Source organism: Girardinichthys multiradiatus, chromosome 3 (genome assembly GCF_021462225.1).
Source record: "Girardinichthys multiradiatus isolate DD_20200921_A chromosome 3, DD_fGirMul_XY1, whole genome shotgun sequence".
Classification (NCBI taxonomy): domain Eukaryota; kingdom Metazoa; phylum Chordata; class Actinopteri; order Cyprinodontiformes; family Goodeidae; genus Girardinichthys; species Girardinichthys multiradiatus.
The window spans coordinates 44,913,173-44,935,110 of record NC_061796.1 but is presented as its reverse complement, the minus strand read 5'-3'; the positions used below and the strand labels follow the sequence as shown (position 1 = coordinate 44,935,110).

Here is a 21,938-nt window from a genome sequence, read left to right as displayed (position 1 = left end):
TTTCCAAAAAAATCCTAATATATCATTAAAATTTATGGTTTAGCATGACAAAATGTGAAAAGCTCAAGGGGGACGAATACTTTTGCAATGTATTGTATATGTAGTACAGTATGTGGTTTGCTGAGCATATCTAAACTGTCACCAAATTGTGATTTTCCAAGGTAAAATATAATGTTTTATAGCTACATTTAGACGTCGATAGTTATGTCTCTTTGGTTAAACGGGGGATATATCAGCAGTTTTAAAGAGGGTTGTTGGAGGAATCGAGCAGCTTGCAGCAACAAAGTGAGATGGTGAGCTGTGATGTCTGCTTCTGTGTATTCATCTGAATTCTGAGCCACCGTGTGGAAAAATACCTGCAGGCGGCTGCTTTGAAATTCAGCTGTTGGTTGGCTCTTCAGGTTGTGAATGCAAACCTCTGGGGAACTAATGAAAAACATCTCTGACTTTTTTTTTTTAACCCAGTCCAACGCTCAGGGCACCGTGCCCTACCTGGGAATCTTCCTCACAGACCTCACCATGTTGGATGCGGCAGTCAAAAACAGGCTGGATGTAAGTTGATCTCATCTGTGTTGTCCTGTCGCACTCCCTGTGTTATACATGTAACCACACTCAGACTGACCTCACATATCCTTTCACTCCATTTGCAGAATGGCTACATCAACTTTGATAAAAGGAGAAGGGTGAGTAATGCAATATGCAAACTATCTTTCTCTCTGATACAAATCTTATTGAATTAAGATCAAAAAGAGGAGCAGAAAGAATGAGAAGCAGAGGGGGGGAATGGTTAAGGTTAAAGTTCTACAACATGGTTCTTAAAAAGTAGCTGACGTAATTCTACATCAGGTGACATGGGTGTTTTTTATTTGTGAAACAGTGTGGTGACAGAGCTCTTTGTTAACAGGAATTTGAGGTTTTAGCTCAAATCCGGCTCCTGCAGTCTTCCTGCAAAAACTGTGTCTTTATCGCTGATGAGAGCTTCTTACAGTGGTATCACAGCGTACCCACCCTGACAGAGAAGCAAAGGTACACATTTAAATAAATACATGTACTTATTATTTTCAGAGAAAATCTATTGCATGTACTTGTTCCATGTTTGTAAGGTTTGAAACGTCCATTAGAAGTTTCAGTGACTGATGTCTAATTGTAGTTACAGACTGTCCAATGAGATTGAAGCACCCAGTGAGCCGAGTCCTCGAGCTCATATGCCAACGGTCATCATCACCCAGTGCCCAGAGTAAGTCCCACCGAGAACTTTGACAATGTTGTTCAAACACGGTTTTATTGATTTCCAAAGGAGTGCATGCCCATGTCACTGGGGGATTCAACCTGTCAGGATTATATGACAATAATTATTTTGATCTTTGGAATATAAAACAGTGGAGAACAGTGCTGGAAAAAAGTTGCCCCCTTACAGATTTCATTGATTTTTTGTTTCAGGTCATCAAATAATAAAATAATAAGATAATCTTACCAAATACAAACAGCTGTTTCAAAAATGCTTTCATAAAGGGGAAAAATCTATCCAATTAACTATGACTGGTTGTTCCAGCCTTGGTGCCAGTGAATGACATCAAGCATTTGCAATAACTGGCAATAAGTCTTCTACCTGGACCCACTCTTCTATGCAGAATTGTTTTACTTGAACCAAACTGGAGGGTTTTTGGGTGTGAATGCCCTGTTTAAGGTCATGCCACAGCAACTCCAGCAGGTCCAGACTTTGACTAGGCTGCTCCAAAATCTAAATTTTGTTTTTTGTTATATATTTTTGAGTCATTTAGGGGTAGACTTGCCAGTGTGCTTAAATCAATGTCCTGTTGCATGGTCGCCTGATTGTGTTGTAAAATTGGGAGCAAATTTGGAAGAAAACACAGCATCATAAAGCCCCACCTCACCACGTCGTTAGCGTCCCACCACTATGAAAATATCTCAAACAATATTCTATAATAATAAAATATTCTGTCTGATGAATATGTTCACCATGAATATAAACCAGTAATCTTACAGTCTACACTGTTCTTGGACAAAGTGAATTATTTATGTAGCTTCTACTGGGAAGCTGACAGATGTCATTCCCATAAATATGTATTCAGTGAAGCTTTTCTGAGTTGCTCTTAGCTTGACTCCTCTATGAGAATTTCTTCCCTGATTTTCCAAACTGGGACCCTCTGACTACCGTTTATAGTTGGTAAGATACTTACTGCTCAGATGTACATTGAACAACCCCGACTTCAGGGCTCAGTATCTTGGGCAAAGACATTTTATCTTGTAACCTGGGGAAGACTGGGATCAGACAAACGTCCAGCTAAAGGGAAAACCGGTTTACCTGTGAAGGCAAAGCGGTTCATATTTAAGGTAACTGAGGACTTCTACCTTTAAAAACAAGCAGTTAAAATTAGCCATCTATTATTCTGAAAACATAGATCAGTCTTTTTAACAGCTTTTCAGAGTAACTTGGATTACTTTATAAATTACGTGTTTGATCCTGTTTACAGCCTGAGTACCTCCCGGACCAGCCTGGCTGGTGATGGCGAAAGCCCCTTTGACTTTCACTCTCCGGTCAATAACTTTCTCTCTAAACTCACGAAGGTAATCCACTAATCCTTACTATTACAAAAGGTCAAGTTTGCATTTATATGAACTCATTTCACAGATACTGCCTTCAGAGCTGACTGTTTTCTTTCAGCTGAGTTTTTTATTTAGAAGATTTTCACTCATCTCTGAGATTATGGTTATTTGTGTTGCAGCACATGAGATCTCCGTCAGTGTCCTGTCTGGACGTCGACACATCCCCTCCAACCAACGAGTCCACCCCTGTCGCGCTGACTCCATCCACTCCCACAAAATCCCACCGCAGATCAGCATCCTGCGGCAACAACCTCCCCAGTAACGTTCCAGGGTCAGGGCCCGACATGCGGATCATCAGGATACGGATGGACCTGCAGGATGGAAACTTGTATAGAAGCATACTGGTACAAATCTCCAAACCATTTAACTCTAATTCCACGTCAGCAGTAAGTGGGATGAAAAAGCTGCTGCCCTGAAACATCTGCGACACGCTGCACTTAAACTGTCCCTCCCGTCTGCACAGACCCTCATAATGATAGTCATCAGATCGGACCCTCAGGACACATTAGAGCCGCTGTATCTTTAGTACAAATCAAGCTCTGTCCTGATATCATAGTTATTCTCCTCTTTCCACTCAGATTTCGAGCAATGACAAGACCCCCGCTGTGATCAGCTCTGGTTTGGAGAAACATAACCAGGACCCCAAACAGGCATCCAAATATGAGCTGTTGCAACTTCTGCCTGAAGGAAAAGGTAAAAAGAAAAAAGATTGTCTCCTTGAGACTGTTAGAAATATTCATCAATAATCGTGTTGACACGTTTTAGCTTATTAAGTTCTACAGTTCAGCATTTGTATTGTAGATAAGGCCATGGTAAAAAGAAAGTACACCCTTTTTAGTTCTAGGATTTTTTCATGGCTAGACATAATAAAATGATCTGTTGTTCACTCTTCTTTCCACCATTGCTTCAGTTCAATACGGTTTGCAGGCATTCATTTTTTTGTCAGCTCTCTCATCGAAGCATTTCAATCAATTTGGGGTCTGCACTTTGACTGGACCATTGCAACACTTTGATTCTTTTGATTTTCAGTCATACTGTGGTAGATTTGCTGCTGTGTTTGGGATCACTGTCCTTTGGTGACCTAGTTGAGGCCAAACTTCAGCTGTGGGAGAGATGGCCCCACATCTGACTCTAGAATGCTGCAATGCAGTGAACATCCATCACTGTCATCATGTTATCAGTTAGAAACAGTCTTTGTGTCTGTTTTCCTGCTTAAATACTTTGGATGTCTCTTTTCTCTTAATGCAGAACTGGTCATCCCGGTGACAGGAAACGTCTTCTACGCCATGACACCATCCAGTGTTGACTTCCTGTTGAGGAGGAAAGGCAGAAACACGCCTGTTGGCTCACAGCCAGTCAAAACGGAGACGAGCGCCACTTTTCCTCGCATCCAGACCAAAGGGAGGAGATTGGTCCGGACGTTGTTTTGACACAAGCTTTGTCCTGTGTGGCAGTTTCTTTCTCTATAAATATGACATTTTCTGTGCAAAAACAAGAAAAATCTACACATGCCTTCCTTTATTCTCCTGACCAAGTCTGTTCTGCAAAAAACCCACCAGGGACAAGTTGACACGTATGTTAATACAGCAAGGCGGCACTGCGTCGCGTTCACTGGAGCCATCTGCTGCTGAGGAACAGTGCCAGTTCCCGATTGCTAACCAGTATGCATCACTATTTTAAACTGAGAGTGGAAGGTCTGGTGGATGCCTTTAACTGAGAGAATTTGTGCTTCTGCCTTGACAAGTAGCACTTGATGCTTGTTTTTCATTCCAACTCAGCAAGCAGAATTTGTGAGAACAGATGTGTAGCAAAACACTGAAGCATGTCGATGAGACATATATATATATATACGTTTTGAATATATTTCTGTGTGATGAGACAAGCTCCTAATTCATTGGATTCAAAATATGAATGCCTACCTGTTACATTCGAGAGAGCTCAGACAAAATTGCCGTCTTTTCATTTCAGCATAAACATAAAGCTGCAATGATCAGATGTGCATTTTTATGTTGACGACGGCTCCAACAGAGAACTGTTACCAACACTGCAGCTCGTACCAGCATTCTGGGCTCTCTTTGGGCACATTGTTTTGGGTTTTACAGTCAGAAAAGTCTCTTCTCTGATTGGCTTTCTGCACGCTCATCCAGCATCATTCAGACTTTATCAGAAGGTCGTCCATTACCCAGCGAGCAAGACGTTCTTCCAGTCGAAGCTGTTGTTGACCAAAGCCAACCTAAAAGGAGTGTCTTAACCATTATTTACAAAAGGGGGGAATTATTTGTTCTGCTGGATGTCTATAGCACTGTGCAAAAAGGAGTCATCAATCATTTCTTTGTTTTTTCCTTACAAACCGATTAGACTTTCTGGTAATCTTTCAAAGTTGTCCTAATCAATTGTTGTCTGAATTTTTTTGTTGTCCTTTTTATTGGATTTTGCCTTTTTTCACTTATTTCCAGTCTTATGTCTGAGAATTTTCATAAGCCATTTGTTTGTTAAGCCACCTAACTCAGACATTGAATCATTTAGTCATAAAAAAAGCTCCTCAACTTAAGGGATGTACCAGAGTTGTGTCAACACTGAACAGACATCTGAACAAAGAACCAATTTCAGATTTAATCTACAGGGAACTGGGAGCCTCAGGGCTGTTTTAAATGTTGGGTTTGTAGAAGATTATGGATGGGTGGGTGGATGAATGGATGGAGCCAGATCACTTTAAAAGATTACAGCAAAGTCTGGGTGCTTGGAAGGACAATGTAAAGAAGGAGGTTTAAAACTTTTGCACAGTACTGTTTGTAAGTAGATGGATGCCTTTAATTAATATAGTACAAAAACTGAACTTCAAATGTCTCTAAATTCTAAAGGACAAAACAAATAATTATTACAGCTTTAAAATGACTTCAAGCACTTTAAAAATGTGTTGCTTCTCTTCAGTTTATCATTACAAACAGCAAGACATTACAGAAACACGCAGCACTGACATGTTTTAGCATAAATGGTTGTTAGTTTGGTTCCTCTCTGAGCTGTCTTCATTTTATCCTGATTGGCCAGCAGCTTCGCAGAATGGACCCAGAGATAAACTCAGCTGCAGAGTAAAACCAAAGCCACAGTCCTGTGACCTCTGGTCGTGTGCATCGTTCCCGGTGCTGAAGACGCCTCTAGATTGGCTGACCCCCAGGAGGTGCTGAAGGGCCAGGGAGAGGATTCTGGGTAATACTAGATGACATGTGCAGCTGTGATGCTGTTTCTAATAACTGTTTTAGTGCCTTTTTCTGCTTGGTGCTTACCTTTCTGATTAGAATGTATTCAGAACACAAACAGGAGGGTCGGCGCTGATCAGTTTCACATCAAACTTATTTATGCACTACATGTCAGATGTCCTATTTTGTGGTAATAAACTTACTTTATTAATTTTGGTGCTTCTGGGTGATATTTGCCATGCTGCTGAACATTACATAAGAAGTAGTAAAATTCAGCTCTATGCATCGTGTGTGTAGAAACGTTGCAAAGACAAGGTAACGCATCTTCAACCAGTAAGAAGTCAAACGCCTCTGCAGCAGTTTTTTTATTCAAATTAAAGGCAGCCAACATCTTTATCTTCGAGAGAAATCAAGGTCAGACTGAAGGCTAAAGTAAAGCAGTGCAGGAAAAAAAGGCTGTTTGAGTTAGACCCAAACGTTCATAGAGACGTTACAGAAAATCATCAAACCTGATTTGTTCCAGAACCCTAAAATAAAAAAGAATCCATTTGCTTTTCAAGAAGCAGAGCATGCCAGTCCCTCAGCGAACACCTTTGCATGCTCTGAATCTGCTCTCATCTATTTGCAGGAGAGTCTCTTTAGTTTCAGCAGCTGTGAAAAACACTTGAACTATCACTTTTTTATTTTTTAAGAGGCCCTTTTAGGGTTTTTGATCTGGTTTAAAAGCACCATATCTCATACCTCCCCAGCTTGCTGTCAGATTTTAAAACTCGTCCTCCTCCTGCGCTGCTCCATTTGCATTAAGAATCAAAGAAAACATGATGAATCATACTTCTGTTCTTCTGAAAGCCATCCTTTACTTTGCTGTCTTGACATGCACACTCCATGACTGTTCGGCCATTATGAATCGAATTTCCCTTAAAAACAATCAATTTGCAGTTAACTGGAATTGCTTTTAGTGCTAATGATGTTCATCTGAGCTGCATCTTTACGTTGGTTTAGGATTCAATTGCAAACTAGCTCCCTCATATTTAACAGCTTCGTTAAATGAATATCATTTTTATGCATATGTGAAAGTACAGCTTTGAATCTGCATGTATGATGTTTACCATTTTGAGGTCTTTATGCTTCATCTTTGTGGTGCTTTGCAGGGCATTACTGCCACCTGTTGATTATTGGAGTATTTTTCTTCCAGTGTACAAACATAAATACCTGAGCATCTTACAGTCAAACCAATGAGGTACTTGAATGTAAACTTTTACTCCGTTAGAAACTCTTAAGAAATAATCGTGACATGTAAAGTTGTCCAAAGTAACGCGTTAAGACAAAATTGTCAAATTTTTAAAACTTCTCAACAGCAAAAATTACAATTAGACTTAAATTACATTCACTGACAAAAACAGGCAGCCCGAGGGAATAATAATTTGGTCCAAATGGAGACCAGTAATGAATATGTACAGTAAATTATTTGAACTGTAAGAAGCTGCATTACTACTGCAGACGAACCCCAATCCATCAAGCCGTGTCCTACTCCGTCCTATCATCACTGCTGAATAAGAAGAAAAGATCCATGCACTCCCTGACTTGAGATGGAGAGTGACCCCCGTCACGGAGCAAGCAGTCCCAGAAAGTGACCTCTATCAAACTGTAGTGGCTGTCTGTACGAGGAATCCTGTACTCCTACCCTTTTATCTCAAAATTCTATACTTTTCCAAAGAATAAAAACTTCTAGATTTCTTGGTACATTTTTAGGGTATAGGTGCAAAGGTTAGATATGAATTTACAGCAGATATTTCAGCACAAAAATCAGTTTCTGCTGTTTGTTGAAGCAGTTTATGGTCTAAAAATCAAAGTACTTAGTTGTCATGGCTACCTGTTCCATCACCTGGGTAACAACCATCTGAAAACAAATATTTTTTCAGTCTCTTGTTTTAATATAAAAAATACTGAAATCCATAATTTTCCAGATTTTTGAAAAAGGAACCCCAATCTTTGGTGTCTGCTGTTTACTTCCTGTTTTGACCGACTGTCAGAGGATCCAGACTTGCCACAATAAGGTATCGCTCCATTTGTGATGCCCCACTTGGGCTCCCAGGTACCGTTTCAAATCTGCCAGCTCCAAATCATTTACATCGTCATCTCTGGTCTGCACATTCACCAAATTATGTCCAAACTGGACCACTATTGGACCGCTGGGTGCTTACCTTTGTTTTTGTTAGTAACTGTATGTTAAACTTAATCCCAGTGTACCAAGCGTGTTTAAATATTTCCCATAAAACCCAAGCACAGAGCTCCTCCACCATCCTGGAACTCAGTCGACCCTTAAGCTTCGCGCAGAGAGTCAACACTCGACCGTACCTCCTCCACAGGCCTCGCACTGCAGCGCTGCGGTCCGGTAAGCCTTCCACACCACCGGATCTTGAAGACACACAGTGCCTCCTCCCCGCCGCTCCTCCGCTTCGTTCCTGTTTATGTCCCCCACACACACCCAGCCTCCCCCTCTTCCTTGGGACCCGCCCTGTGCTGCCTTCGGGCTGACGGCCCACTTAGAGTGGTCCTGGGAGGCCTTGAAGGTGAATGTGTCCCCCGGGTTGATGAGTTCAATGTCCAGGACCTTCCAGCCCAGTGAGCAGTTCGAGGGGAGGATCCCTGTGGAGCGGATCCAGAACTGAACCAGGAGGTCAGACTTAAGGGCGGGTGCCACCCACGAGTGATAGAGGTCTGATGTAACAGAGAGAGGACCAGTGAGACCACAGTTCAAACCATAAACCTCTGAAGTTTTGTAAACTGATCCAGTCTATAAAACAGACGCGTTACCATCATTAAATTTTGCTCCTTTGGCAAAGCTGATGAAGTCAGTGCCACCCATCGAGGTCAGGGTCACGCTGCGGTTGGACACAGTGTTCACATGTGGAAAGATCTGAGAGGACAGAAGCTTCTTGTTGCAGACAGCAGCCAGACCAGGCACCAAGGACGTCAAGGACTCTGGGACGTCACAGTCGTACACATTAGGTTGATTGATCTGCAGCTGCTCTCCTGTGGCGAGAAACAAATTCAATTAAAGGCTGAAAGCAGGACCCCAGAATCTGGCTCGCCTCATTTAGAAGTACAATATTAAAAACTAGGACCTGGTCATCTCATGGGTGTAAACAAACTGGGAGAAAAGCACCACATATCAGGGATATAGTTTAGTTTACTCCAGTAAGGAAAGAAAATCATGGATTTGGGAGTAAATTTAGATTTCGTAGGTTTTCTCGAAGATTTTGTTGGCAAGTAATGTTCTGAAATCATAATTTGAAAGTTCTTTCAAGCTCTGGATCTGAAGCAGTTCTAAGATTTTAAACAGTTTTTGAGGTTTTTTTTTTTGTAAATCACATAAATCCTGAAACTATATCAGTATGAGGATATGATTTGTACTTCTTGTGACAGCAGTGAATCAGGTGGCTTTATTTCCTGCATCACAAATAACCCTCAGTTTGTAGTGACAAGTTTGAAGGTTTGGAGGCGGGACCAGAGCACAGAACATGGCGAGGAGGCTGCATGGTGAGTAGATGAAGTTTTAATGATTTGATGAAAGACATACAGACAGGCAGGTAATCCACAGAGAACAGGTTCCTGAGATGATTAAAAAGCTCATTTCAGCAGCAGCAGCCCTGTTGTCTTCATTTATGTGCAAATTTCTTGCCGCAGGTGCAGATAAAACAAAAGGTAACAAAGCTGTGATCTCTCTCTGCTGTTTGACCAGATGCTCTCCGCCTGTGTGTCCATGTTTTTCCCGGACGCTCAGAACATCTCAGCTGGAGAGTTGAGAACGCCATGAAACACATCCCTGCCACAGCGTGAGCACCTCGATCTCTATGGTTACACACCTCCGTCTAATTACATTATCATCGGCTCTGCCATAGCAACTGTGCCAACAGCTAAGTCAGCCAGCACGCTGCGGCAGCTGAGTGACACGCAGGCGACACCTGTTTACACTGAATATACTGTTGTTGTGTCATTACCTGACCGGACTGTTAAACACTGGCTGACAATAACACAACAAATCCTTTACAAAAAGAAGCGGCCTCTTCGTGATATATTAGTAAAGAGCTACATTATTATTTAATTCAAGCGGGCAAACCATTTTTCTCTTGTACAGGTCCTTCTCAAAATATTAGCATATTGTGATAAAGTTCATTATTTTCCATAATGTCATGATGAAAATTTAACATTCATATATTTTAGATTCATTGCACTCTAACTGAAATATTTCAGGTCTTTTATTGTCATAATACGGATGATTTTGGCATACAGCTCATGAAAACCCAAAATTCCTATCTCACAAAATTAGCATATCATTAAAAGGGTCTCTAAACGAGCTATGAACCTAATCATCTGAATCAACGAGTTAACTCTAAACACCTGCAAAAGATTCCTGAGGCCTTTAAAACTCCCAGCCTGGTTCATCACTCAAAACCCCAATCATGGGTAAGACTGCCGACCTGACTGCTGTCCAGAAGGCCACTATTGACACCCTCAAGCAAGAGGGTAAGACACAGAAAGATATTTCTGAACGAATAGGCTGTTCCCAGAGTGCTGTATCAAGGCACCTCAGTGGGAAGTCTGTGGGAAGGAAAAAGTGTGGCAGAAAACGCTGCACAACGAGAAGAGGTGACCGGACCCTGAGGAAGATTGTGGAGAAGGGCCGATTCCAGACCTTGGGGGACCTGTGGAAGCAGTGGACTGAGTGTGGAGTAGAAACATCCAGAGCCACCGTGCACAGGCGTGTGCAGGAAATGGGCTACAGGTGCCGCATTCCCCAGACCTGGGCTACAGAGAAGCAGCACTGGACTGTTGCTCAGTGGTCCAAAGTACTTTTTTCGGATGAAAGCAAATTCTGCATGTCATTCGGAAATCAAGGTGCCAGAGTCTGGAGGAAGACTGGGGAGAAGGAAATGCCAAAATGCCAGAAGTCCAGTGTCAAGTACCCACAGTCAGTGATGGTCTGGGGTGCCGTGTCAGCTGCTGGTGTTGGTCCACTGTGTTTTATCAAGGGCAGGGTCAATGCAGCTAGCTATCAGGAGATTTTGGAGCACTTCATGCTTCCATCTGCTGAAAAGCTTTATGGAGATGAAGATTTCATTTTTCAGCACGACCTGACACCTGCTCACAGTGCCAAAACCACTGGTAAATGGTTTACTGACCATGGTATCACTGTGCTCAATTGGCCTGCCAACTCTCCTGACCTGAACCCCATAGAGAATCTGTGGGATATTGTGAAGAGAACGTTGAGAGACTCAAGACCCAACACTCTGGATGAGCTAAAGGCCGCTATCGAAGCATCCTGGGCCTCCATAAGACCTCAGCAGTGCCACAGGCTGATTGCCTCCATGCCACGCCGCATTGAAGCAGTCATTTCTGCAAAAGGATTCTCGACCAAGTATTGAGTGCATAACTGTACATGATTATTTGAAGGTTGATGTTTTTTGTATTAAAAACACTTTTCTTTTATTGGTCGAATGAAATATGCTAATTTTGTGAGATAGGAATTTTGGGTTTTCATGAGCTGTATGCCAAAATCATCGGTTATAAGACAATAAAAGACCTGAAATATTTCAGTTAGTGTGCAATGAATCTAAAATATATGAATGTTAAATTTTCATCATGACATTATGGAAAATAATGAACTTTATCACAATATGCTAATATTTTGAGAAGGACCTGTATATCCAGAGACTTTCCTCTATGGAAGTCGCTAATATTTCTCTCAACTTCAATCTATTGCCTGATTATTTCCAGAAGAACATTTATTTTTGGTAAAGACTCATTCAAACATTAGAGTTCCTATAAAGTTAAGGAATTAACTAGTGTTTTTTTGACACATACACAATTTAGCAACACCAATAGAACCAATTTTCAATTGAATCTTGAGATTCTTCTGGCATGTATTCTTAAAAAATGTTACCCTGAATTTTATCCCCCAGAAATGAGTTACCCTGAACAAAACTGCAACAAGTTTAATTTTACAGACACAGACTGGCATTTTTAGCAGAGGAGAGATGAACCAGATGTCAGTAAGCATTACAATCCGGTGTTCTGCAGCAGCGACCTCTGACTTTCTTTCTACAGCGGTTACACTCTGAAACAAAATTAGAATCCCTCCATCCAAACTCAGAGAAAACATTTGACTTCAACAGATGCTTAACAAAATAACCCGAGCATGTCGCTAAAGAGCATTGCGCGCACACACACACACACACACACACAGCAGCAGGGTTCCTTTATTCTTTCACACTTGAAATCTGTTTATCAGGCACCGGTGGCCCAGCTGGTAGAGCTTAATACCATCTGCAGAGGCTATAGGCCTTGAGACAGTTGTCCAGGGATTGATTCCTGGTCTCGGGACATTTGCAACCGAATGTTTTCCCCTTGTATCTCCACCCTTTTTCCTGACTGATTACTGTATAATAAAGGACACTGGTGCCAAGAAAATCTATTAATTCAAATTCTGGTTGCGTTATGGCTGTTTTGATTTATGCCTCAGAACCTAAACCCGTAAAACCTTCTAAATTAAATGCTATAAAACCCTTTGACTGGAGGATTAAAACTAAAGGCCAAGTCTGTGATTTAACATCTAATGCATTTACAGATAACAGAAAATATAAGCTGTAAACAACATGTAACTGAGATGACTAAAATGAAACGTATGTAGCTTCTACATATTAAAAAGGGCTCAGGTTCAGGGAGAGCAGAGGTCCCACCGACATTCTGCAGCAAAACACATCAGATAATAACCAGTAGAAATGGGTTTATTCGAATCTTACCGATGGTCTGAAAAAGTTCTAGTGGGTAGGTGACGCAGATGAAGTTCTGCCCGTTGTTCACTCCACTGCTAGGATAATAAAACTGTCCTTCCTGTCGCTCAGGGGGGAAGTGCGGGGTGCTGTGGACCAACCAGAAGCCCTGGTTTTTGTCCAGCAGAACAACACCTGAATAGCGGAGACAATAGCAGCAAATCAAATCAGCGTTTTTCTTCTGAAATCATAACCATTGAATGCAGTTAAACATCTGGTGAGTCCCTTAGAAGGAAGGACCCGATTTGGGCGTAATTTGGTCCACCAGGGATGGGTGTATAAATGATCCAATTAGCAAGGAACTGGCCCGTCTAGACGAGGCACCAATAGCCACGAGTGGTGGCATCAGGAGCGGAACAGTAATTTGATCAGGCAGTTACTGGAGCGTGATGTTAGGTCTGGTCACCTTCATTCAGTGTTTTCAGTGACGGTTTATTACAAACCGGATTCCAAAAAAAGTTGGGACACTAAACAAATTGTGAATAAAAACTGAATGTAATGATGTGGAGGTGCCAACATCTAATATTTTATTCAGAATAGAAGACAAATCAAAAGTTTAAACTGAGAGAAAGTATCATTTTAAGGGAAAAATATGTTGTTTCAAAATTACATGACGTCAACAAATCCCAAAAAAGTTGAGACAAGGCCATTTTTACCACTGTGTGGCATCCCCCCCTTCTTCTTACAACACTCAACAGACGTCTGGAGACAGAGGAGACCAGTTTCTCAAGATTAGAAATAGGAATGTTCTCCCAGTCATGTCTAATACAGGCCTCTAACTGTTCAATCGTCTTGGGCCTTCTTTGTCGCACCTTCCTCTTTATGATGCGCCAAATGTTCTCTATAGGTGAAAGATCTGGACTGCAGGCGGGCCATTTCAGTACCCGGATCATTCTCCTACGTAGCCATGATGTTGTGATTGTTGCAGAATGTGGTCTGGCATTATCTTGTTGAAAAAAGCAGAGTCTTCCCTGAAAGAGATGACATCTAGATGGGAGCATATGTTGTTCTAGAACCTGAACATAGTTCTCTGCATTAATGGTGCCTTTCCAGACATGCAAGCTGCCCATGACACAAGCACTCATGCAACCCCGTACCATCAGTGATGCAGGCTTCTGAACGGAGCGTATCCTTGTCCTCTCTGGTCCGGATGACATGGCGTCCCAGTGGTCCATAAAGAACTTCAAATCGTGACTCATCTGACCACAGAACAGTCTTCCATTTCGCCACACTCCGTTTTGAAAGACCCCTGGCCCAGTGCAAACATCTGAGCTTGTGGAGCTTGCTTAGAAATGGCTTCCTCTTTGCACTGTAGCGTTTCAGCTGGCAACGGCGGATGGCACGGTGGATTGTGTTCACTGACAATGCTTTCTGGAAGTATTCCTGAGCCCATTCTGTTATTTCCTTGACAGTGGCATTCCTGTTTGAGGTGCAGTGACGTTTAAGGGCCCGGAGATCACGAGCGTCCATTAGAGTTTTATGGCCTTCACCCTTACGCACAGCGATTGTTCCAGATTCTCTGAATCTTTTGATAATGTTATGCACGGTTGATGATGATAACTTGAAAGTCTTTGCTATTTTACGCTGGGTAAAACCATTCTGGTATAGCTGCTCTATCTTTCTGCACAACAATGGTGGAATTGGTAATCCTCTTACCATCTTGGCTTCAGAGAGACACTGACACTCTGAGAGGCTCTTTTTATACCCAATCATGTTGTCAATTGACCTAATTATTGTTCATTGATCTTCCAGCTGTTCGTTATATGCTCAATTTCCTTTTCCCAGCCACTTATTGCTACTTGTCTCAACTTTTTTGGGATTTGTTGACGCCATGTAATTTTGAAACAACATATTTTTCCCTTAAAATGATACTTTCTCTCAGTTTAAACTTTTGATCTGTGATTTGTGTTTTATTCTGAATAACAAATTTGATGTTGGCAGCTCCACATCATTGCATTCAGTTTTTGTTTAGTGTCCCAACTTTTTTGGAATCCGGTTTGTAACTTCCTAATATCTCTGGTCTGCATCAGAACCAAATTATGTCCAAACTGGATTATTCCTTTAGGCTGTTGAGCTGTTGTAGCCAGTTAGTGCAGTTTTCCATCCGAGGCACACAGAGTGACACTGAGCTGTCTGACCTTTCGTGTGCCCCCCTCGGTTTCCACTGCTTTCAGCCCATCTGCCACCAAACTCCTCAGCAGGCTTCTGGTCATTGTAAAGGATGAAGGCTACCTCTGAGTTCTGTGAAAACAACAACATGTTCTTTAATGAATGTTGGACTGACTGTGGTCTAATCTGTCTGTTCAGCAGAAGATGTGGTTCTGTTGACGTATTCAGCCCATGATCAGCATGCATTGTTTTTCAGTGTTTGGTAACAAGGAAAGGTAGTACAGGGTGAGAGAGGAATAAATGGACTGAGGCCTTCCCATCAGTAATGCAGGTGCCTTGGTCTCTGTGGTGAAGAACCAAAAGGAGCAGCTCTTGATTTATTGGTTCATCTGTGTTCTACACTTCACCAAAGGTCATGACCAAAGGGATCAAAGATTTAGTATCCAAAGTGACCTTCCGCAGCAAGGTGTACAGCCTCAGCCTTAGAGTTAAACTAAAGAACTGGGGGAAGCTTGGAGTAGAGCTGCTGCTCCACATCATGAGGCTTTATGAATGTCTTTGTAGGTTTTTTTTTTTTTTATAAATCCCAACTGGAAGAGACCCAGAGCTTTCTGAAGGAATTATCTATCCCATCTGGCCTGGAACCATCTTGGGACCCCCATGACAAGCACGAGAAAGTTGCTGGAGAGAGAGATGTCAGAGTTTCTCAGCTTGACCTGTTTCCTTCACAGCATGATCTTCATTAAGCGGAAGATGATGGGCCGTCAAACAGGTGGACATTTCAAGGGATGAATGTTAAACTTTACGTAGTGACTATTAGCCGCATTAAGAACAAACCAGATGGGTCTAAACAGAAAAGCCCATTTTCACTTCTCCAAATGAGCTCCTTATTTTTAATCTTGTAATATCAAGAGGGAACAGAAAACATGCATGTCATAAATATGCTTAGCACGACCTTCAGTATGGTTTAACAAAAAAGGAGAAGTCATGTGGCTGCAGATGAAACGGAAAAGGAAAACTGTATCATTAAAACAATCAGAAACATAAAAAAGTTCCCAAACATTTTCCATTTCTACATTTAGATTTGATTTTTTGTGACAGTTTTTAATACCAAAGTACAAAGATGTAGCATAATAATTTGGTTTTGTTGTCAAAATGCTCCAAAAATCACATGAAAACTACAGAGGGAACATAAAGAACACAGCAGATGGAAAAACTTGTAATTCCAGCTGAATATCTGGGCTAAATGTGAATATGAAGTTAAAACATCTGTATGCTGCACAGATAACACTGTAAAGTTTCTAAACCTCTGAACCTCTAATCTTAGCTGTGAGATGATAGTGTGTTTAAAATGTACATATAGTACCATGCAAAAGTCTTAAGTCATTTTCCTACCAAGCAGCCAGACTTTCTTGGGATTTGGTAAAGTGGTTTTGATCACTGCAGATTTCTGGGCTGCACTGGATGTGCCGCTGGAAGTAACTTTGAGTTTCCAGTTCTGTCTAAAGATATTTCAGCATACAGAGGAACTGGGATTTGGGAAAACTTAGCAGACTGTTGCTTTATTTGATGCACAGCCACCAGATGGCAGATTCAAAGCTGTATGAGCGTGCACATGTCTGCATGCTCTCAGGCCCGATGTTGCAGATGAATCAAAAAACGTCAAATTAAGTCTGTTATACACCTATCAGAATGTAAAAATAGTATTATGTTGTTTGTTTCTAGACATTAAAACTTTTGTTTTGCAGAAAATATGGCACCCTCTAAACTGATTGGCAACAATGATAAAAATGTGCCGAAATAATTTCCTTTATGACAGCACCATGATGAACAGCAGAATGTTTTTCAATCCATCATTTAACTTGAGAACATTTATTCAGATGGGACAAGTCTCTATCTTAAAAAATAAAAAACATGTTATTTAACTCAGTTAAATGTGTTTTAATCTTCATAAATTAAGAAACTCCGACAAGAAAATTATTTCTGGTATAAACTTGCCCAATTTCTGCAGGAAGAGCAATAATTAAAAGATTTAAAACAACAGGAATAGTGAGCAGGATTGTAAGTGAGATAAACAAATCTCCACTGTTAGAGAACTACAGCAAAGAGTGATCTTAGGATCACCAAATCCCCATTAAAACCATTTATTTTAAAGCACTTTCACGAATCTTTACCAGGGGTGCCTATAATTATAGAGGACGCTGTAAAATAGGTAAAACAATCGGTAAAAATACAATCTTGTGTCAGCAAACAAAGGATGGGTTCATATTTCTTTGGTCATTTAGCTGTAAAAACAGTCTTAAAATATGCTTGAAGAGGTCATTTTAACAATTTTACACAATCAAAGGCAACCTTTGATTTACATTCTCTGGAAAAATGTGTCTTTTCTTAGTCTCAACAACAACTTAAAGTGACCCTTCATGTGATGGAATAAAGGAGATGAAGTAGAAACTACAGGTGCAGGAAGTGTCTCAGTAGCTGCAGCTGCTGAAACTAGTTACTGTATGTGAAAAACCTGTTATCAAGTATTTTTTGTATCCACTATGCCATTGTCTTTAAGCCACACTTTTAATTACATTTGTTTTTATATTTGTGAGATGGTAAAAACTGAATTATCTGCTGCCTGCAGCTATTTTTACTTGGCACAACCTGAATGAATGAATATGTAGGAAGTGAAAATTTCTTGACAATTCATTTTAGAAGAATGCTGACCGTCATCTTACAGGTGCTTTTCCAAAGAAAAGGATGTAAAACTCAAAATGTTTAGAATCAGCATCTGATCTGCGACAGATTGAAAGGAAACCCGATGGAAGCTGACCTTTTCCTGTGAGTACAGCTGTCCGACCGTCCGCCCCAAAGCTCCCATGGTGTTGTTTACTGTCACCTTTCCCTCACTCCATCCTTCACTCCCTTTGTCCAGCAATAAATACGTCTCACCCGTTCTCTCAGATTGTCTGCCCCCTTCTTTAGGCAGCTTGTATAGGTAAAACCTCATTTACATAGAAAGAGACAACAGATAGTTAATACAAGAGAAGCCATGAGTATTCAACTTTTGTCTGAAGTCTCAGTTATCTGGGAATTTTGGCACTGAAAGGAATATTTACCAATCAACAGCATCACCTTGGTCGTTGTAGCAGCTGATTGGGGATGGGTTGCCCCCTAGTGGCGCACACATAACCAGCAGGGACAGGATCAGAAGCATCTAGGAAGAGAAGGAGCATGTTTTCATCGAAAAAGTCGTTATAATGTGCAACTGCGTGCTCAAATATTACTATTACCATCTTATTGTAAAAGGATTATTTTTTAACGAGGCCCTTGAAAATATGCGCCTGTGGAGTCAAACATTTCACAACCACCATTTTAGAAGCATTTTACAATAAGAAAATGATTTACAAGAGTCCAACTATTTTTAACAGCTTTATAAAAGTATCAGCAGGAAACTGTTCCTAAAACCCACATTCTTTGCGGAAGAAATATACCTCTTTTTATAAACGGTGATTAGAGGAGCAATTCATTACAATCCGTCCGGAAATAACTTTAAAAGTATCACATTTTCAGTGGAGCTGGTTAAATTAGAGCAGTTGTATTATGGGGTGTATACAACTTAAACAATGTTTAAGTCAATATTATACACTACCACCTTCATTGTTCAACACTCCCTGGTCTCTCAGTGATCTTTTCTTGTTATTTATTTCGACACAGTTGGGTTTAGAAAGCCTTCCGGGCTACTTCAAGAAATTAAACATTTCTTCCTTGAATTCTGGCTACATCGTCCAGACACTCCTACCCTGCTGGAGTCCAATTCGTATGTCATCTGGTAAGGTTTAGCCTACTTTATCGCTGTTTCTCGTCCTCTATGCCGATCTTCAGGAATGCCGATCTTCCTCCGAGATGATTTCAGGAGACGTTTCCACGGACTGCAGATTCATTTAGTGAGGGGTAATGGTTCTCTCAGGTCATGCTTTCAGGGTTTTACTAATGTTTTTCTGTTGACGTGACTTCCAGCTACTGTTTCGGTCAACAGTGCAGGCTTCACTTCTTCTTTTGAATTCTTAGTTTCCTATTCTTTATAGACAAACTGCTCGCTAAGCTAAAATATCTGGACGCCTAGCTAAAAACCCGTTCAAAAATACTATTAAAAACAGTACATTTTTATTCTTCAAGTTTTCATAGTTTTTTGGTTTTTTTTGTGTGTGTGGACACTTTAAACGTTCAAGAGTAAAACTGTACTTTTATTACTGAGTTATTAGGTAATAATTACCCAGCGATAAAAGTGCTTTAAATAAACTTAGCAGCTAGTTTTGGTTAAAACTGGCCACCCAATCACTGCAGCTAATAAACCATGACCAGTTTAGCAGTAAAATATAATTACGCTCCAACGACGCTCTGCTGACAGCTTTAGTTTGTTTTATTTCGGTTTATAAACACCTCTAACTAAGTTCTCTTCACTGTTGTCCTTAAATTATTCTCACACGGTGAAGTTTGAATTTCGTTTTCATCCACATCCTGGTTTTCCTCTGAGCTGCTGCTGTGAGCTAATCCCGCGAGGAGAAGACGGTGACGTCATCATCTCCACGCGCTACAACCGGAAGTAACCCACAGCTCCCCCCAGACAGCAGATAAATTACTATGGAAACATGCTTAGTTTGCTTTGGTTCCGTCTCGGTTCGTGTTTGCTGCTGAATCCTGTTGTTGTCTAAAACTTCCAGGATGCCGTTTTGACCGTTATAAAAAGTCCCAGCAGCTGGTCATGTGATCAATGACGAGCTATCAGGAAGTATCTTTCTGTCATCTAATCATAGACATATATAATATTTATATACTGTATGTCTATGAATATAATAATAATAGCACTTCTTGGAAATTATTATTTTATCTCATAAGCAGACCCTTTTACAATATTCTTCACTTTTATTTTTCATTAGTTTGTGGTGGTAACAGACCCCATTTTATATGTACTTGAATGTACTGAATGCACCACTGTACACTAATAAAAATAAAAGAATAATATAATGTTTCAACATAACTTTTGTCATTTTTATCACCATATTCTAAGATAGAGATAATATTGAACTATATATATAAAAAAAAAGCTAAATTGTCTGAATACCACCACTGGAATTCAGACAATTTATCTGTGGTAATGAGCTCCAAATCTTTGACGATGGAGGGCCTTTTTGCAATCACCCTAATTTTTAGATCCCTCCAGATTCGGAGTGGGCCAGCCATCTAATCCAAAGTGGTTATATTACTTCCAGTCCAAAGAACCATGCTGGTTAAATGTAAAGACCACTTTAAACCTGAATCTGCCACAGGTATGGAAACAGTTTGGGCTTGACTATGTGTTTAGTCCCACCAAGTTAAGACAGGGATTTCGTCCTATGTACACTTTTATATGTTAAGTCGCTTAAAGTTTTGATCCTGGTTTATTGAAGGCTTTACCTGTATTTTCGTATGCTTTTTATATCATCACAATTTAACAGAGAGAAATAACTAAAACATAGAGCTGCAGAAGGAAGAGATTTCTAAATCAAACAAATAAATCTAAATAAAATGACAATGGCATGTTGACTTGACTGATATCTCTGTTTTGACAAGCGACCTTTAGCCGTCCTGATGAGGAACAAACCTGCTGAATACACACACCCAACTCTTGGAAGAGCACTATCTAGCACATTCATTTTAAAAGTGTAACTTAATCAGCCTAAGCTTTTCCTGTTTCATAATATTTGCTGAAATGTGCAACTTCATATGTGCTTCATGGTTTCTTCTCCTTTTTCCCTCGCAAAGAGCAGTGCAGGTGTTGGTCAGAGAGCTGATATTGTGGCCTAATTGTCCTCTGTATGAGGAAGTGACACGGCATCGTCATGTCACCTCTGACCTCCCCCCTTGCCTGCGTAGGCCAATGTCTACTTCCTCAAACAGGTTTCCTCTGAGCTAAAGGCCACAGAGCAGAGCAGAGAAGGTCATCAGTTTTCCACCAAGGTAGATGCTGATGTGAGATGGCCTTCATTATTGCCTGCAACATTTAAAAAAGCATGCTATGCCTCAAACAGTTGGATCAGTTTGTGATGAGTCAGAACCATGCTCTGTTTAATACTAAATACTGCAAAGCGAAAATAAAACCTTTTAACTTCAGAAGAGCTTTTCTGGGATAGCTTATGTAGATTATTCGTTGTTAAAAAAATATTTTTCAAATATAAATAAACTTTGCAGCAATTTCATTCTTGTTTAACTATGTCTAATATTTGTGATGGATAACAGTATTTGTCTTAATATTACAAAATTTTGTATCTGCTATTTGCTTCTGTAATGATAAAGAAGCGTAAACTGTGAAATTCAGGAAGTTGGTTATAGATAAACCCTACAACTGCTCCATTTAACCTGTTAAATATTACCATCTTTATCTTTGCCTTATTTGTTCTCTAAATGGAACATCATAAGTCTTGTTGTTCTGACGTGAATAGTTAAATTCATGTGCAACTGGATGTTTTCAAAAGATGTCAAGAGTTTCAGGAAATGTTCCCTTCCCAAGAGAATTATTGTTAATGATAAACAGAATTGATGTTTGTTTTTTTGCAGTTTTGTTAAAACGCCTAAAATGAGAATTTACCATGGACATGATTAAAAAAGGCAATTAAAAAATTGTACAAACTCTAAAAATTAAACTGTTAATTCCTCTCAGGATTATACATATAAAAACAAATTTTGATATTTTTTCTCATGATTTACATTTTCTGTCTCAAGGGTAAAACACATCGACACTGTGTGACGTGTGTCAAATATAGTCAGAATCTATTATTTTTAACTATTAACTGTAATCTACATTGGAGGCATCAGGCCACTGACCCCCTCTCCACAACGCACAGCTTCGTTCTAATTTCAGGCCTCACTGCTACTGCAGAAACAACCCATTTCTGAAATCCAATGATGTAGTAGTTAGTTTGCTCTATGTATATAAATAGGGAGAACTGACGCACTAATAGGATACACCATGCTGGGGTGTTTTTGATTTCATAATTAGGATTTTTAAACTGATAATATAACTTCTTTTACTTTGGTACCATAGGCCACATGACAGTTATTGTCTTTATTGGCAAAATTTGCTTCCATAGGTACGACTTTTCTTCCTTCTGAAGTTATTTGTGACATACATTTCACAAATGGA

General features: G+C 40.3%; 2 protein-coding genes across 9 annotated transcripts in view; one reads left to right on the top strand and one right to left on the bottom strand.

Annotated features, from left to right (window-relative positions):
* The window catches only part of rgl2 (ral guanine nucleotide dissociation stimulator-like 2), a 46,937-nt gene extending 40,901 nt beyond the window's left edge, over window positions 1-6,036 (top strand). For all 3 annotated transcript variants that reach the window (XM_047361019.1, XM_047361018.1, XM_047361020.1), the window contains 8 exons: window positions 466-552; window positions 651-683; window positions 905-1,026; window positions 1,151-1,237; window positions 2,496-2,589; window positions 2,748-2,972; window positions 3,207-3,321; window positions 3,877-6,036. In XM_047361019.1, coding sequence (XP_047216975.1) covers window positions 466-552; window positions 651-683; window positions 905-1,026; window positions 1,151-1,237; window positions 2,496-2,589; window positions 2,748-2,972; window positions 3,207-3,321; window positions 3,877-4,058 — 945 coding nt within the window. In that variant the 3' untranslated portion in view covers window positions 4,059-6,036. The remainder of the gene's footprint in view (window positions 1-465; window positions 553-650; window positions 684-904; window positions 1,027-1,150; window positions 1,238-2,495; window positions 2,590-2,747; window positions 2,973-3,206; window positions 3,322-3,876) is intronic.
* Window positions 6,037-6,177: 141 nt separating this feature from the next.
* Window positions 6,178-21,815, bottom strand: dnase2 (deoxyribonuclease II, lysosomal). 6 transcript variants are annotated; one of them, XM_047361027.1, is made up of 7 exons: window positions 19,199-21,815; window positions 17,875-17,972; window positions 17,589-17,760; window positions 14,800-14,902; window positions 12,632-12,796; window positions 8,643-8,861; window positions 6,178-8,546 (listed from the first exon to the last, which is right to left on the bottom strand). In XM_047361027.1, exons 2-7 carry the CDS (start codon window positions 17,970-17,972, stop codon window positions 8,167-8,169), a joined length of 1,137 nt encoding a protein of 378 aa, XP_047216983.1. In that variant the 5' UTR covers window positions 19,199-21,815; the 3' UTR covers window positions 6,178-8,166. The 6 variants fall into 6 exon arrangements, with proteins under 6 accessions (XP_047216983.1, XP_047216979.1, XP_047216984.1 ...); XM_047361023.1 differs by having other exon boundaries at window positions 19,243-21,815; XM_047361028.1 differs by having other exon boundaries at window positions 19,143-19,244.
* Window positions 21,816-21,938: the final 123 nt, after the last annotated feature.